Raw genomic sequence first — 14,946 nt, forward strand, 5'->3', positions numbered from 1 at the left:
ATGAATCCCACATAATTGTATCGTAGATTTATGATAAACTAAGTTTAAATAAGAATTTTCCCTTGATTTAAACAAAAAAATTGAATTCAAAAGTTCATAATTATGAAAAATTAGTAAGCAAATTATGTTATTTATAACTTAATTATATATCAAATCATCCCAAATAAAATTAATATATATAAGAGGCAAGTATTGATAAACTTAAATTCAGTTCATTTAATCAAACTCAGATTCAACTCAATGCCCACATTCACAACCTTCTCATAATTTTGACCAATTGACAAATTTCTCCATTTCAGCAGCTTATCATTAGTACATGCTATAGTTAAAAAGATTTAATGGAGTTAACTTAGATTGCCATATTTCATTTTCCTTCTAACAAAACCCAAATCATGTAGAAGAGTCAACCCTTGCAGTAATTACAGTAATGGGAGCTGGTATTTGTTTTAGCAGTTCCACAGCTGTAACAGAAAGCAGCGCCACACCTGTGATAAACCCAGAAGTGAGGACAAACACTACACAAAATCATGGTTACATAGGTTCCCACTGTGAGATTGGTAGGGCACTAGTCCTTTTAATACAATATTAAATAAATAGCCAAAAGAATATTCCCCTATTTAAAGAATGTATCCTCACTTAAAGAATATGCTAAGGAATATATTATGAAATATTCTCTCATCACTTTCTTCTGTAAACAGGCCTAGGTAAGAAAGATAAGAGGTTCATTTTCCTCTTATTTCTCTATACTCTTTATGTATCTCTACACCTTCATTTCTCTTTGTTTGATGGACCTTTTACTATTTCTCTACACTCTTTATGTATCTCCAGTCTCTACACCTTCACCCAAAATTAAGAGTTCTAACTGAAACAGAGGAGGTCCTCACCAGGTATTCCTAATAGACCTTTGACCATTTCTCTGTCTGTAAGTCCCTCTAGTTGAGAGGAAAATTGAACCCTATGTTTGTCAGAAGCTACATGTTTAAGCTTCATCAGATAATCAGAGAAAAGGCTCTTGCAAGCCTCTGAACTAAAGGTTGAGGCTCAATTGAATCCCTATGAAAATTTTAGGTTTACTTAGCTCCCAAAACTCACCAATTAGACCTATATGCAACGTTAACAAATAAATAAGTAGTTTTGTAGACTCACAAAATAAGTAAAATATTACTAAAAAAATTTATATATATTTAATTCAAATTCAGAAAAAAAAAAATCCAGATTTACTGCAACAAGACATCATACGCAGCAACAGGCTGCAAAATCATACAAACAAGTAATGATAATTACAAAAGCACCAAACTATTATAAATAAAATTATTTTTCTATGATCTAATATAATTTATTTTGACAATAAATAATTATACATATATTGTTTAAAGTTATAATTTATTTGTAATTTGTAAATATCCTAAAGATTACATTTTAAATTGAATTTTCATTTAAATTAATTGTTTGAAAAAGCAAATGATTATCTATTTAATATTTTATAAAATATATAATTATTTAAATATAAAATAAATAATTACTTAAATATAAAATTTAGATATAGGGACATAAAACAAAATTTTGGGACTAAATTGTTTCAAATTAAAAAGCAGTTAACAGAGTTAATGGTTAATTTAGACGGCAGGAACTAATTTGCTAATGAAATTTAAATTTGAGGACCAAATTGTTACTAAAAAACAAACAAAGACCAAAATATGGATTTTACTATACTTCAGGAACTTAATTGTAAATTACCCTATGTAAAATAGAGTGAACAAAACATAGAGCAAATATAAATAATGCAAAATATCAAATTATAAGAATTTTTTCACTGTTCAAAAGAATTATAATAAAATTTCTATAATAAATATAAGTATTCCATAATTATAGTTTTGATTATTAGGTAAATTCATAATATAAATTTTATTGTTTAAAGAAATAAAAATCAATCTCCATCAAAGTAATATACCAAATACTTGCAAAAAATTAATAGACTTAAAAGCTAAAAAATAAATATAAACCCTAAATAACTAGACTATATGCTATAATAGCATAAGATTAAACAAATAATAATCATTAAATTAAATGGACATGAAAAAATGGAGATTAGTAATTTAACATATTAAACAAAAATAAATGTACATTTAAGTTAATCAATCCAAAATTTGCATGAGAGTTGAGATCACTAGCTTTGTCTATTTGTACAAATATAAAAGAAAATATATTTTTAATTTGAATGACATAAAAGGGAGAAAGCTAAATGAGGAGCAAGACAAAGGAAAAAATATTATATCCATAGAAAGAGAGAGAAAAAAAAATACAAATAGAAAAATGTAATATTAATGTTATTTTGAAATGTTTAAAATTCTAAAAAAAGGAAAGTTCAGAACCATGCACTATATCTATATATATATATATATAAAAGACATCCAGAGCTATAGTTGTGCAACTTGAACAGAAACTGTCTAAGTTGACTGAGGTTAAGCACAAACAGAGAAAGGCCAATAATAAGAGCAAAGATTATAGGTTGCAGTTCTCTAACTGTTAGGAAGATAATCATAACTTGATTTGGTTAGAAATTTCTAAGGATAGTAACATTTGATAATTAAGACTCTATTTTTTCTTTCTCAGCTTATCTGTTTATCTATTTTATCTTTTAGCCATGGATATGTCTACACAATCCAAAGGCCTTCATGCGTGAAGAAATCAAAGGAGACCACAGTCTTTGTCAAAGCTGAAAGACGCAAGAACGAGACCCTTAGTTGATTAATCAGGTTTTCTTTTTAATATTAGTGTTGACAATATTTTTGAGCTCATATTTAACCTGCTGAATATGCTTGGATGTGGATGAGCAATGCATATCAGCAAAACCTGGACATTGACATTGCTCAAACTTGCCAGTCAATGAATTGTGACTAACAATGTCAAAAGCTTGTTCAATGTGATCTTCAAACTCCACAGTTCTGTTCTTAGATTAGAACATAATGCAATAAATGAATGACAATTAATCACAGAAATGGCATGAAAAGCTGCTAACTCTGCTCTCTACTATTCAAATGGAAAGTAATATATCAAATTTGGATATATTGATAGTTATATCGCACCTCTGATGTCGTCTACCAGTTTAGGAGAACACAGACTAAATGTTTATGAATGTTATAAATCTAAGAAAGCTTGAAGCATCATTCCTCAATTTAAGAAAAAGTTCAGAACTATTAAATGCAAGAACTACTTGTCAACATCCTTACCCGCTGTTAATTATCCAAGTATATTTTAAAGTTCAGTTTGAAAGAGTATGACGCAACATGAGTAAATACACACAAGTGCAAGGTAGCAAGCAGAGGAAGCTATAAGTGTATAATGTGGAAGAGCAAAGAATATTTATGAAAAATATGCTTGCATCAACAGCAGACAGGATGGAATACTGCCCCCATATAAACAAACCACACAAAAGTATTCTCATCTGTAATGGGAACTATTCACTCAGATGGACTAAGAACACCCCCATCAACATATTACAGATCAACTTGGTAATAATTAATTAATTACTTCTGAGGAGCTAAAACTGAAGAGAGTAGTCTTCTAATAATTCTAATGTAACATCACAATTAACCAATTATTGATAATTGATAGCACAAAGAAAATAATTAAGCATGATAGTGAAAATAAAGGAGCTAAAAACAACCAGAATACAGAAATTCATTTGACCATTCGAGATAATACCCAAAGGAACAGCAAATACAAGTATAAAACATACCTGCATTTCATATACCTGCAACCTTGTGTTCTCTCAACATATATCCTGCAATTTGGGCACCTCCTCCAATGCTTATTCTCTGCTAGCTTCATCAACATGATATCCTCCTTCTCTCTCTCATCCTCATGCAATTTCTGGAACTCTTGGCACTGAATCCCTGAATGCCAAGGGACCTTGCATTGTGCACAGAACATTCTCCTGCAATTAGGACACTCAGATTCCCTTATGACCTCTCCTCCATCATCAATCAACATTGCTGAGCAATCCTTGAAGGGACAATAGAATTTCTGACACCCCATAATCAGAGCTTCACACAAAGCATTGCCCCACCTATCAAAAACTTCCTGAGGAAGGATTGAACGGCAATACTCAGGCTCTAATGAGCCTGCACAACCTGATACAGGACAAGAAATTTTAGCTATATTGTCTTGCAATTTTGAGTCTAAGTATTTGGCCATGCAGTCCCTACAGTAAGCATGAGTGCAACCCTTGATGTCAAATGACTCATCTCCAGTCTTGGGTTCAACGCATATCTCACAGACGAATTCAGGGTCGCTTTTGGCTTTAGAAGATTGTCCGCATTCGGTCACCGAATCTTTAAAGCTATTTCTTCCTACCTTAGAAATGTTGGATTGGGGTTTGAAGTTAAGTACTCTAACATCATCATCATCATCGTCAACACCACCACCAACATCATCCACATAGTAATAATCATGATTATCATGGGAAAGATGGACAAAATTTTCCTGCTTGTTGGTTTTGTTGGTGGATTTAAGGGAGGCTATAATAGCAAGGTTAAGGTCTCTTTCTTCACTGTACTGCTCAACAGCTATTGCAGTTCTCCTGGTGTTACCTTTGTTTGAGATGGGTGAGTAGAAAAACACATCATCATCACCATCGTCTAGGTTCACAATCTCAATCATCTCTGGTTTCTCCACTTTTGGCTTCCTTCTTGATCCTACTTCCACCTGTTCTTGTTCCTGAGGATTTGGAGTGTGCTGGGATTCTAAGCAGACCACAATACGTTGGATTTCCATGGCAATTTTGGTCCCTTTTTGGGTATCAGAGCAGGCCCGGTGATCAGCGCTTAGCAGAGCAGCGAGCAGCGATTAGAGTGACATTGTTTTGAAATTTCAAACGGCAAAATGTTTAATTTAATCCGAAGTTTAATTTAATTTATTTTTAATTTAGTCTAAAAATTATAATTTAAGTTTAAATTTACTTTAAAAATTAAACTTTATTGATTAAAATTTTTTAATTTTTTAGTTAAATAAAAAATTAAGATATTTAATTTTTTAATTTTGAAATTAAATTTTTTGATTTTAAAAAATTAAAAATTTAATTTTTTAATTTTTTAAAATTTTTAAATTAAATTAAGATTAAATTGAAAATTTTAAATTAAATTAAAAATATATATATACTAAATTAAAATTTTTCAATAAATGCATAAATGTAATTGAACTTTAAACCGATTATTTAGTATCTACCCATGTTTTTGTAATTGTAACTAAAATTTTGCTTTAACCCTCAATTATTTATTCAGAAAGACCATTTATCCAAAATTTATTTATTTTTTATATTAAATTAAAAAATTTTTAAAAGATAGAAGGTAAAATAAAAAATAAAAAATTATTATTTAATCTCTATATTTTAATGAAATTAACTATTTGAACTCCTATTTTGAAAAATATTAGTTAGTTTGTATATTTTAGTTTCATTAAATTTTTTAATCTTTTCATTAAATTTTTTATTAGTTGATGGATTTAATGCTAGTTAAATTATTATAAAGTATTTTTATTTTAATAAAATTAATTAGTTAATTATTATATTTTAAAAAATATAATATTTTCAAAAATATATCTTTAAATGAAAATAAAAATTTTATTGTATAGACACTAAATTTGATTCAATTTTCTAGACATTAATTTTTATATTTTCTTTAGTAAGAAACAATTTTTTTCTATTATTGCCTTGTTACGTAGAGATCCAGAAGAACAGATTAAAATATAATATAATATAAAATTCATAAATAATAATATAATTTTTTAAAATTTAAAGACTAAAATGTAACATAAGTAAAATATAAGGTCTATAATGTAAAATTTCTTATGAAATATTGGACAAAAATGGTGCTCTCAATTTTTTTTCTTTTTGAACTTTGCTTTTATTTTATTACTTTCCGTCCATTCGAAATCAATGGTGGACTAATAAAAATAAGAAGCTTGCTGGTTAGGCAATGCTTTTTTTCTCCTCTTTAAGCTTTTCTTATTATTGTGTGTCTTTGTCGGTGTATTAAATAATTAAAATTTTAAGGCACTACAACGTTTATCAGGAGGGATGATTTATAGGCTGATGAATGTTTATCTTATGTGCTGTATCTTTATGATGGGACATTCAGGTTCCAGTCTATGTGGTTCTTTGTCTGGCTCAGGGATATCGTTGCCAAATCGCTCTTTGTATCTAAATGTTACGTAGCTCAAACAAATTACGAATTTTAGTTGAACACACAACGCAACCTTTATATTTTCAACTTAGTAACAGTGGATAGACTAAAATTCAACATTTTTTTTTTAAATTGATTTTGATTAAAATTCAAACTTGTAATATTACTTGTTAAGAAATTTAATTTCTTTTATAAATCATAATAGATGTTCCTGAATTTTAGAAATTATAACAAATGTGTTTGAATTGTAACAGATGTATCTAAATTTAAAAAAGAAACATAAAATCTATTGAATTTTAAAATTTTACTCAATAAAATCATTCAAACCATCGATAATCAATTTATGAATAACACGTTGATATGGACAATTTAAAGTGATGGTAACATATATGATTGCTATTATTTTTTGGAGTTAAAATTCTTTTAATTAACTGCTATACATCTAACGCTTAATTATCTGATTAAGATTCTTTCATGGTTAATAAAAAAAATTATAGTCGATTTTGCTACTATTACACAGAGGGGAGAGAATTATCCATATCATCTCTCTGAATTGTCCACATCAAAATGTTACTTATAAATTAATTAGTTGTTGGAACTCGAAAGGATTTTACAATAAATTTTATGTTATATTATTTAATTCGGAAATAGTTCTGTTATATCCCTAAAGTTCATAGATAATTATTAAAATTTATCTTTTTTTTTTTCTTTACAAATTCATAGTTTTGAAAACCATTACAATACGACTGAATTAAGGCCTAGTGTTCTTTTATCTAAATAAAACCCTGTTAACTCAAAGTTAATGTATTGCAGTTGCTATTTTAATTTCAATGAACACAATGATACTTCTCCATTCAAATGTCGCTTGAGTATAATAATTGTCACCGTTTACATCAAACAAAACCCATATTCAATGTTGTTTGATCTACCAAAAGGACATGCTAAAATTTCTATGCAAATTCAATGCTTACACTTAGGGCAAGAATGGGAAGTAGTGCTTGCGCGAGCACCACATTTGTAACAGAAGGCATGTCCACACCTATGACCACATAAAAGGAAGAAGAATTAATAAACAGAACCACACTGTATTACATAGTTCTATATGGCAATACTTCTTAATAGGCACTAATCTAGCAATACTCTGCCTGCCTCTCCCCAGATTGCGAAGGCTTTTGTACTTTTGGGGGGCCTGTTGGGGAGGGGGGAAGGTCAGAAACTTGATTTCAGATCAGAATTGACTCACTCAGGATGAGCAAATATGCAGAGGCTGTGGCAATTACAGAAGGCAGAGTCTCTGAACGAAACAAAATTATCATCTAAAGAGTTCTCAAAATATGACAGGTAAGGTCCCTCAGGGACTGCTTATTTTTGCTGAGTGAATTTGGTGGGTTTTGTTTTGGGGTGGGTGGGGGGGTGGGGTTTGGGGGTGTAGGATAAACCATAGCAAAATAGTATCAGTGATCTCAGAAATTAAATATACCCATTGAGAGAGTAAGGAAAAAAAAACCTAAAAAAACAGACCTGCACTTCATGTAGAAGCAGCCGAGTGATTTTTCAACGTAGTACTTGCACTTTGGACACCTCCTCCACTTCTTCCTCTTTGCAAGATCAACCAACAAACTATCATCGCCTTTCTTTTTCAGTTTCTGAAACTTTTCACAATTAATCTCTGGATGCCAAGGAACCTTACACTTGACACAAAATTCTCTTTTGCAGAAAGGACACACTGAATTTTCAACCTCCACTCTTGTATCATTAATCAGCAAGACCGAGCAATCCTCATAAGGACAGTAGAATTTCTGGGAACAGTCAATCACAGACTCGCATAAAGCAATACCCCACCTATCAAACACATCCTTTGGGAGAATATCGCGGCAGTAGTCAGGCTCTAAAATTCCTTCACAGGCAGATACAGGGCATGAAATACTTGTAATATTTTCATCAAGCTTCGAAGTTATATATCTAACTGTGCATTTAGTACAGTAGAAGTGCGTACAACCCATGAGATTGAAGGAGTCATTTAAGGCTCTTGGTTCCACACATATTTCACAAACGAAAGATGGAAAATCAGTCTGGGAGTCAAGAGACGGCAATTCCTCTGAGATTTTCATGTTATCTTTATTTTCTTGATGTTGATCTTCTTCAGCCTCACCGTGACATGACTTGGGTGATAAGAATACATCTTCATCATTGTTGTGGTGCTTTTGCACAATATATTTGGAAATCACCTTGGACTCAACAACCCCTTTTGGCTTCTTATGTCTTCTTCGGAATTTGTATAACATGGTACCCACCTTGTTTCCCATCTTCTATCTTACTTATGCTTGATACCTGAGAACTTCTGCTGCACTAACCTTACAAGATTCACCTTGCTCTTGTTTGTCAGTTTGTGTTCGCTTATTGAGCGGAAGAGAACAAACCATTGAATCTAATAATAAGTGAGCAGAAGAAATAACAGAATTAATTCAAAAGCTCTGTTTAGTTATTAGGAAGTTTTGGGATAGCACCGCTTGGTTCTTCAGTAGCAACCAAACAGGAAGTAGGGATATAAAGAAAGGGCCAATCTTGGCAACAAAATATTAAAACAATACCACTTGGCAAGGAGAGAAGAATCAAGCTTTCAGTTGCTGAGGTGCTAACTAACCACAGGCAGTGCCAAGAAATCTTTTAATTTTGGAAAGCTACGTTAAGTTCCCTCCATGACACTCTTTTCTCAGTAGAAAAAAAAAAAAGGAGTGTGCTTTTCACTTTGATTCAGGCCAATAGCGATTATTTTACCTTAAATACTAAACGCGGAATTGCTTTGCTTAATTGAAAGGGATTCCTAGGTCTCCAATCAGAAAGTTTCAGAACTAACCCCGTCAAGTGGTTAATTCTCTGCTTTTAAAAGAGGTTAAAACAACTTGAAACAGTTTTCGATTATTGTTGAGAAAATTTATAAAAAAAATGTCTTTTATTTTAAATATTATTAAAAAAAATTAAAAAAAAAGAATTATTTTCAATTTTTTTATAACGGCTGCGTTTGTTTTATAAAAATAATTTTATTAAAAAATATTTTCATATTTCTTATCATTTGAAAAAAAAAACATTATAAAAAATTATTTTGTGGAAAAATGCTCTTCAAATTACAAAAAAAATACTTTTTATTTCAAGATTAAAAAACCATTTTCCCCTATACTTATTTGACTATCATTATTTTTTTTTGTCGTTGTGGCCCACTTAAGTTTTGCATTAACAAGACTAATGACTAATTAGTGTCATAAAAGTTTTTTTTTCCCTTTCACTGAGTTTTAATAATGAATTTAATTATTTTTCAACTGATTTTTAATGTTATGCCGAATAACATAAAATAATATATTTTTTCAAAAAATATTTTTTAACACGAGCAAATTATTTTTTATAAAATAAATGAAACTTAAAATATATTAAATTTAACAATTCCACAAGCAATGTGGCTGCCAGAAAGCAGAAGCTAATTGGGCTAAACAAACTGCACGTCACTGTCCCTACCTACACACATATTGATCAAAGTCAAAATATGTTGTTGCCAGAAAGCAAAGACTAATTGGGCTAAACAAGTCACAGTGACCCTGTAACCCACGGCAAGATTACCCAAATGGCACCAACAGTAGTCCAATATTTGTTTTGTACCAAGAATACAAAAGTCAAGTTGATCATCATCCAACTAATCTATATATTTTCAAATCCCAATAATTGGGTATTATACAATTATCTATTTACATCGTGACAATGAGGATTGGTTGGATATTTGCAAAAGCACATTAACCAAATTGAATGAGAGCTCATAATAAACGAACGTGAAACTGTCGTCCCTTTGTGTGGGCATACACCCAATAAATTTAGGGCCACTATACAATTCAGAGAGGGAGAATCAAGTTCAGGAGCAAGTGCACATCTCAACAGCTGACAGAGACATGGCACATGCACAGAGAAACATTAGATTGGATAGAGACTTACCATCCAACAGAGACATGCCACAATCATAGAGCCTGGCAACTAACACCTCAGACTGGAGTATAGGTCATCAAGGGCAGCATACAAGGGCTGTGCAGCTTTTGGTCTGTCCACAGTACCAAGCAAAATGTCATTTGTAGTGAGATAAGGATCACCATAGAATTTTAGATTGGTATCCATCCTCGTTGCAACTACATTCCCTTCAAGTGATACTCCAACAAATGCCCCTGTTACATTTTTAGTATACGCTCAGATATCCTAATTCCCAAATTATCTGATTCCTGAATAAAATAGCTGCATAACACAACACACCCTTTGATAAAACAAGCTTTTAAAGTACTATGCTTAATTCAATCCATAATGCTCTATGTTCAATACCTTTCATGAATGAGTCAGTAGAGACTAAAGCAGGAGTTGTACCAGTGAGGGTAGCGACTAAAAACAAATACAACTCTTTTTAGAATCAACCAATCACAAACATTTGTGTTTGTAAACCTTGTTCATTTTAGAATAACATTTCCTAATTCAGTATCCCTTTTCAGATTTGCACAACACAATACATCAAATGCTTAAATCTAAATAAAAGGTCTAGAATGTGTTAACTAGCCAACTTATAACAGAAAATTAAAGAGAATTTTGTCAGAAATAGAAATTTAGAAGAGAACTCCCAGAATCACTGTCCTCAAGAGTCAGGCCACTGCCCCCAGAGGGCTCAGACTCATAACAAATACATAGCTTACAGCATACAACTTCAAATTTTGTTACATTTGGACTTGATAGCCTATATAGAACAATGTCACATGCCTACACATGAATACACAAAGGAAACTCTAATCTCTATTTTGGCAATTACAATGTTTCTTGTCTCTCTCCCTGGAAAATTATCCTTATTTCACATATACACATCTGCCTATGCATGCACACCAACAAATACTTCCCCCAATTATCAATGTGCATAACACATGCCTACACACTAGGAAACTACAATTTTCTTGTCTCCCTCCCTGGAAAATTATCCTAATTTTGCACACATATACACTTACATCTGCCTGTGCATGCACACAAACAAATACTTCCCCCAATTATCAAATTGATGTGCATAGACAACATATCACATATGCAAGGCATCCATCATAATTGAATTCACTGATGTTGTCACATTGTTTATTAGTTTTACCGTTGAGTCATAAAAGACCACAAAATCAAGATTTGGTACCGCTTATAGAAAATTTTCACTTCTAGAGTTAATTGCCATCCAAAAAACTAGTTTCACAAAGTGAAGTTTTAGTAATTTAAAGTCAGAACACAAACACTTATTCAGGATACAATACCTTTGCTATGACTGTAAGTGTAGCACATGCCTGAACCTCTATCCCCAGCCCGAAGATCTGCTTCCAGGACTCTCCCAATTGGGCCTGCTGCAACACTGCAACCAGCACCAAGTGAAAAATGCATGCGACTACAAAATGTCTTCACAGCTTTCATATCATGGAGGACAACTATGAAGTCCATGAGCTCACCCCCAATCTGGAAAATGAATAGCAATATAAAATTCATCAATTACAATTGAATACAGCATCATATATATATATAAACTCATATCGAATCATTCAAAATATCATGTTTAGTAATTAGTACAAGCATTCTATAATAGAAAAATGATAATGAATTTATATTATCACAGAAAGGAAAAAGAAAAAAGAAAGTCCTTCAGTTTCCTTGGCTTGAACACACACATTCCAGAAACATTTATTAAGATCAACCCTAATTTTCTGAATAAAGCAGACACAAGCACATGCAAACAATTAGAAGTTCAAGACTGAGGAATTTCATGCAATAAAATATCACCTGAGCACCCCATCCTAAACCAACTGAGCATATGGCAGATGGGGCAGACCACGATCCATCTGACCTTCGAGCAATGACCAAACCGGTGCCAAGTTTGTAAGCAATGAATACACCAGCTTTGGCAACAGTTAAGATTGCCAAGCCTCTGGCTGCTTTCAGAACTGCTAGAGGTATGGACCTTTCAGCATTCAATCTAGCAACCTGTCCATTTCATATTAGTACCATACAAAATTTTTCAGACATAACAAACAAATATAACTGGATCTCTAATGCAGACGAAGCAAAGGTAACAATTGCATGAAGAGGAGAGAGAGAGGGAGAGAGAGAGGGGGGGGGGGGGGGGGCGCAATGGGGTGGTGAAAAAGTAACAATGAATCAGAATACGAAGGAGATTATTCAGTGCACCCAGTATACTAAATTATAGTGCTCTTTACACTCACATTTTGCCTTCCAGTAATCATGGGAGATACACTCACATTTATGTAAGTGAGGGAGCATTGCTCTAGGTGTAACTTATAATTTCTCCACGACACTGAACTTGTGACAGAAGTAGATCACTCCATTAAATATAAAGAGAACCTTGATGAAAACAGAATCACACCTGGCAGTAGCTTCTCAATGTATTTGATGCTTTGTATATCTCATGCTCCATCGACAAACCAACAGGAGGGTTCAACCATCCTCTTGTGCATGTCCAATCCATCACATCATGCTTTGCTGCTTGCACAGCATTGCTAATGGTATCGATGAGAATTCCTTGTATGGGATCAAGCCTATCATAGCAGGCATCACAAACCCTCTGTGGATTCCTCTCCCTAAACTTAACAGGTAACAAGCACCTTCCTTCTGTGCATGCTCTGCAAAAAATTCCACCACAAAATCGACAATGATGCCTTCCACGGGTAAGCACTGTGAAGGGCGCAGTGCACTGCAGGCAAACTGTAGTAGAACTATCTGGCAGCCACTCTGGGGGTTCAGCTTCTAACACCTCTTTATAGGCATTATAGTTAATCCCACTTGGTTCCAAAAGTGAAGGGGCACTTGGTATGTAAACCGAGGAATGCAAATATGTGTCCCCATTATTTTCAGGCCCAAGAAAGGAAACATTTGAACTTGGAAGTTGTTGATTCATGGAAACACTTGGGCCTTTGTTCCGCCCAGTTAAAATTGCAACTATCCCACTTAAAACATTTTTCAAGTTGACCTCTGGAGGTCTAGTAATTTGCATTGTATTGCAAGAATCCTCACTTGAATCATATCCCCCATCAAGGAAGTCTTCAGACTTGAATGGTAACTGGATCAAAAAATCTTCTTTCACAGACTTTGAGCCTAATTGGAGAGCAGACACACCTTTCGTAGCAGGCCATACAGAATTACTGAAGTCATCAACATGAGGGTATATATTTTTCTCCTTTTCTTGCTTAGAAAGGGAAGTGAATTTAACTTTTCCTTCAAAAGTTGCCATAAGTTACACCATATTTTCCTAATAGTTCAAAATAACAAGAGCTGCACTGCAGTTACCAAAGAAAGGAAAAACCAAACACTGAATCAACAGGACAACTAAACCATTTAGGCATCAAAACCAATGTTATACTGAACATTCCAAAGGCCATATCACAAACAGAAAATCAGAGACTAAAAAATTAGATAAGAAACGTTAATACCTCTATTATTCAAAAGGTTCATACATTAACTATAAGATCAATGCGTCAAACAAATACAAAGATTATACAGAGAGCATAGAAAGAAACAACGCTAACCCCTAACGCAAAAAAAAAAACAGCTTTTAATTCACAAAAGACAAAAACACAAACCATGAAAACCATTAATTCGCCTCTAATTAGGGTTTTTCTAAACCAAACGATTGCTTTTCTTCTGGGTCATGTCATCATATATTATGAAACTTAGAATCGAAGTTTAATATAGAAAGCATCCAAGTATTGAAAACGCGTGAATTGAGATTGTATAATAATACCTTCTCATTTGTGAGAGGTCCAATATGAGCTGAAGCTTGGGTTCTTTAATCGACGACAACAACGACGACGACGACGACGACGACGACAACCACCAACACACACCAAAAACCAAAACAAAAGACGAAGATGGGGACCCAAGCTGCGACGCTTCGTGCCGATTGATATTTTGAATAGATGTTTGTTTGTTGGGCTCACACGATGATCCAACTCAAGTTCAAGAATACTGTGCAGTCGTATATCTTAGTTTTAGTGCTTCGGCTCGTACTTTAATTATTTGGGCCACATCCAGACTGGGGAACCCTAACCAAAAGACTATAATGCCCTCCAGGAATCATCTAGTGGTAACGTGTTGTGGCTGGAAGGGAGACGTGCTCCGAAGTACTAAGGAAAGGCTTGGCTTTCCGAAGAACATGTTATGGCTTGTTGGGTTTTATTATTAAAATTATTATTGAAAAAATTATTATTTTAAATATATTAATTAAAAAATAATTTAAAATTAAAAATAAATTATTTTTTATTATTATTTTAAAATATTATAATTGATGCAAAAGTAAATTCGCATAAACAAGATGTATGCCACGTGGATCAATTAATTGATAGATCAGATATTTGACGTTGCCACAAAGAACCTACAGGATGATATAGGTTGCTTGCTTTAAATATAATCTACCTTTGTTTGGCTATTTAGATAAGTAATTAGATCACATTGTAGCCACTTTTCTCCCTTTTCTCTTTGATATTAGCTGTTTTCTTGAGTAACCCTTCCTTCATTCCTTTTTTTTCCTGGCCTCCCCTCCTCCTTAAAGGGGCTCATTCATTCCTTTCTACTTACAGTACAGTTCCCCTTTTTTTGTTTTTTTTTGTGATATTTTTTTTTTTTTGTTTTTTTTTTTTTTTTTTTTAAATAAAATGAGGGACGTTACTACGAACCTGAGTAGGAGTAGCCTTATTGATAGCTGTATGTG

The 14,946-nt window shown here is 32.7% G+C and overlaps 3 protein-coding genes across 7 annotated transcripts; all 3 read right to left on the reverse strand.

The window, feature by feature from the left end:
• Nucleotides 1-192: 192 nt before the first annotated feature.
• Nucleotides 193-4,888, reverse strand: LOC110672679 (E3 ubiquitin-protein ligase RSL1). 2 transcript variants are annotated; one of them, XM_058145904.1, is made up of 2 exons: nucleotides 3,755-4,888; nucleotides 193-485 (listed from the first exon to the last, which is right to left on the reverse strand). In XM_058145904.1, exons 1-2 carry the CDS (start codon nucleotides 4,774-4,776, stop codon nucleotides 404-406), a joined length of 1,104 nt encoding a protein of 367 aa, XP_058001887.1. In that variant the 5' UTR covers nucleotides 4,777-4,888; the 3' UTR covers nucleotides 193-403. The 2 variants fall into 2 exon arrangements, with proteins under 2 accessions (XP_058001887.1, XP_021691208.1); XM_021835516.2 differs by having other exon boundaries at nucleotides 3,740-4,887.
• Nucleotides 4,889-7,028: 2,140 nt separating this feature from the next.
• LOC110672677 (E3 ubiquitin-protein ligase RSL1) lies at nucleotides 7,029-8,964 on the reverse strand. Its single transcript, XM_021835514.2, has 2 exons — nucleotides 7,704-8,964; nucleotides 7,029-7,221 (listed from the first exon to the last, which is right to left on the reverse strand). Exons 1-2 carry the CDS (start codon nucleotides 8,486-8,488, stop codon nucleotides 7,143-7,145), a joined length of 864 nt encoding a protein of 287 aa, XP_021691206.2. The 5' UTR covers nucleotides 8,489-8,964; the 3' UTR covers nucleotides 7,029-7,142.
• Nucleotides 8,965-9,852: 888 nt separating this feature from the next.
• LOC110672706 (uncharacterized) lies at nucleotides 9,853-14,348 on the reverse strand. 4 transcript variants are annotated; one of them, XM_021835558.2, is made up of 5 exons: nucleotides 13,981-14,338; nucleotides 12,607-13,488; nucleotides 12,006-12,206; nucleotides 11,489-11,684; nucleotides 9,853-10,384 (listed from the first exon to the last, which is right to left on the reverse strand). In XM_021835558.2, exons 2-5 carry the CDS (start codon nucleotides 13,468-13,470, stop codon nucleotides 10,200-10,202), a joined length of 1,446 nt encoding a protein of 481 aa, XP_021691250.2. In that variant the 5' UTR covers nucleotides 13,471-13,488; nucleotides 13,981-14,338; the 3' UTR covers nucleotides 9,853-10,199. The 4 variants fall into 4 exon arrangements, with proteins under 4 accessions (XP_021691250.2, XP_058001888.1, XP_021691249.2 ...); XM_058145905.1 differs by having other exon boundaries at nucleotides 12,607-13,511; XM_021835557.2 differs by having other exon boundaries at nucleotides 12,607-13,516; nucleotides 13,981-14,336.
• Nucleotides 14,349-14,946: the final 598 nt, after the last annotated feature.

Source organism: Hevea brasiliensis, chromosome 4 (assembly GCF_030052815.1).
Source record: "Hevea brasiliensis isolate MT/VB/25A 57/8 chromosome 4, ASM3005281v1, whole genome shotgun sequence".
Classification (NCBI taxonomy): Eukaryota; Viridiplantae; Streptophyta; class Magnoliopsida; order Malpighiales; family Euphorbiaceae; genus Hevea; species Hevea brasiliensis.

Coding starts and splice junctions, on each gene's coding strand:
- LOC110672679 (XM_021835516.2), bottom strand. CDS start 4,776: ATGGAAATCCAACGTATTGTGGTCTGCTTAGAATCCCAGCACACTCCA. Junction 486..3,739: donor TGCAGGTATATGAAATGCAG/GTATGTTTTATA, acceptor GGTTTATCACAG/GTGTGGCGCTGCTTTCTGTT.
- LOC110672677 (XM_021835514.2), bottom strand. CDS start 8,488: ATGGGAAACAAGGTGGGTACCATGTTATACAAATTCCGAAGAAGACAT. Junction 7,222..7,703: donor TGCTTCTACATGAAGTGCAG/GTCTGTTTTTTT, acceptor ATGTGGTCATAG/GTGTGGACATGCCTTCTGTT.
- LOC110672706 (XM_021835558.2), bottom strand. CDS start 13,470: ATGGCAACTTTTGAAGGAAAAGTTAAATTCACTTCCCTTTCTAAGCAA. Junction 11,685..12,005: donor GTTTAGGATGGGGTGCTCAG/GTGATATTTTAT, acceptor TTCATTTTCCAG/ATTGGGGGTGAGCTCATGGA. Junction 10,385..11,488: donor CACTTACAGTCATAGCAAAG/GTATTGTATCCT, acceptor AAAATGTAACAG/GGGCATTTGTTGGAGTATCA.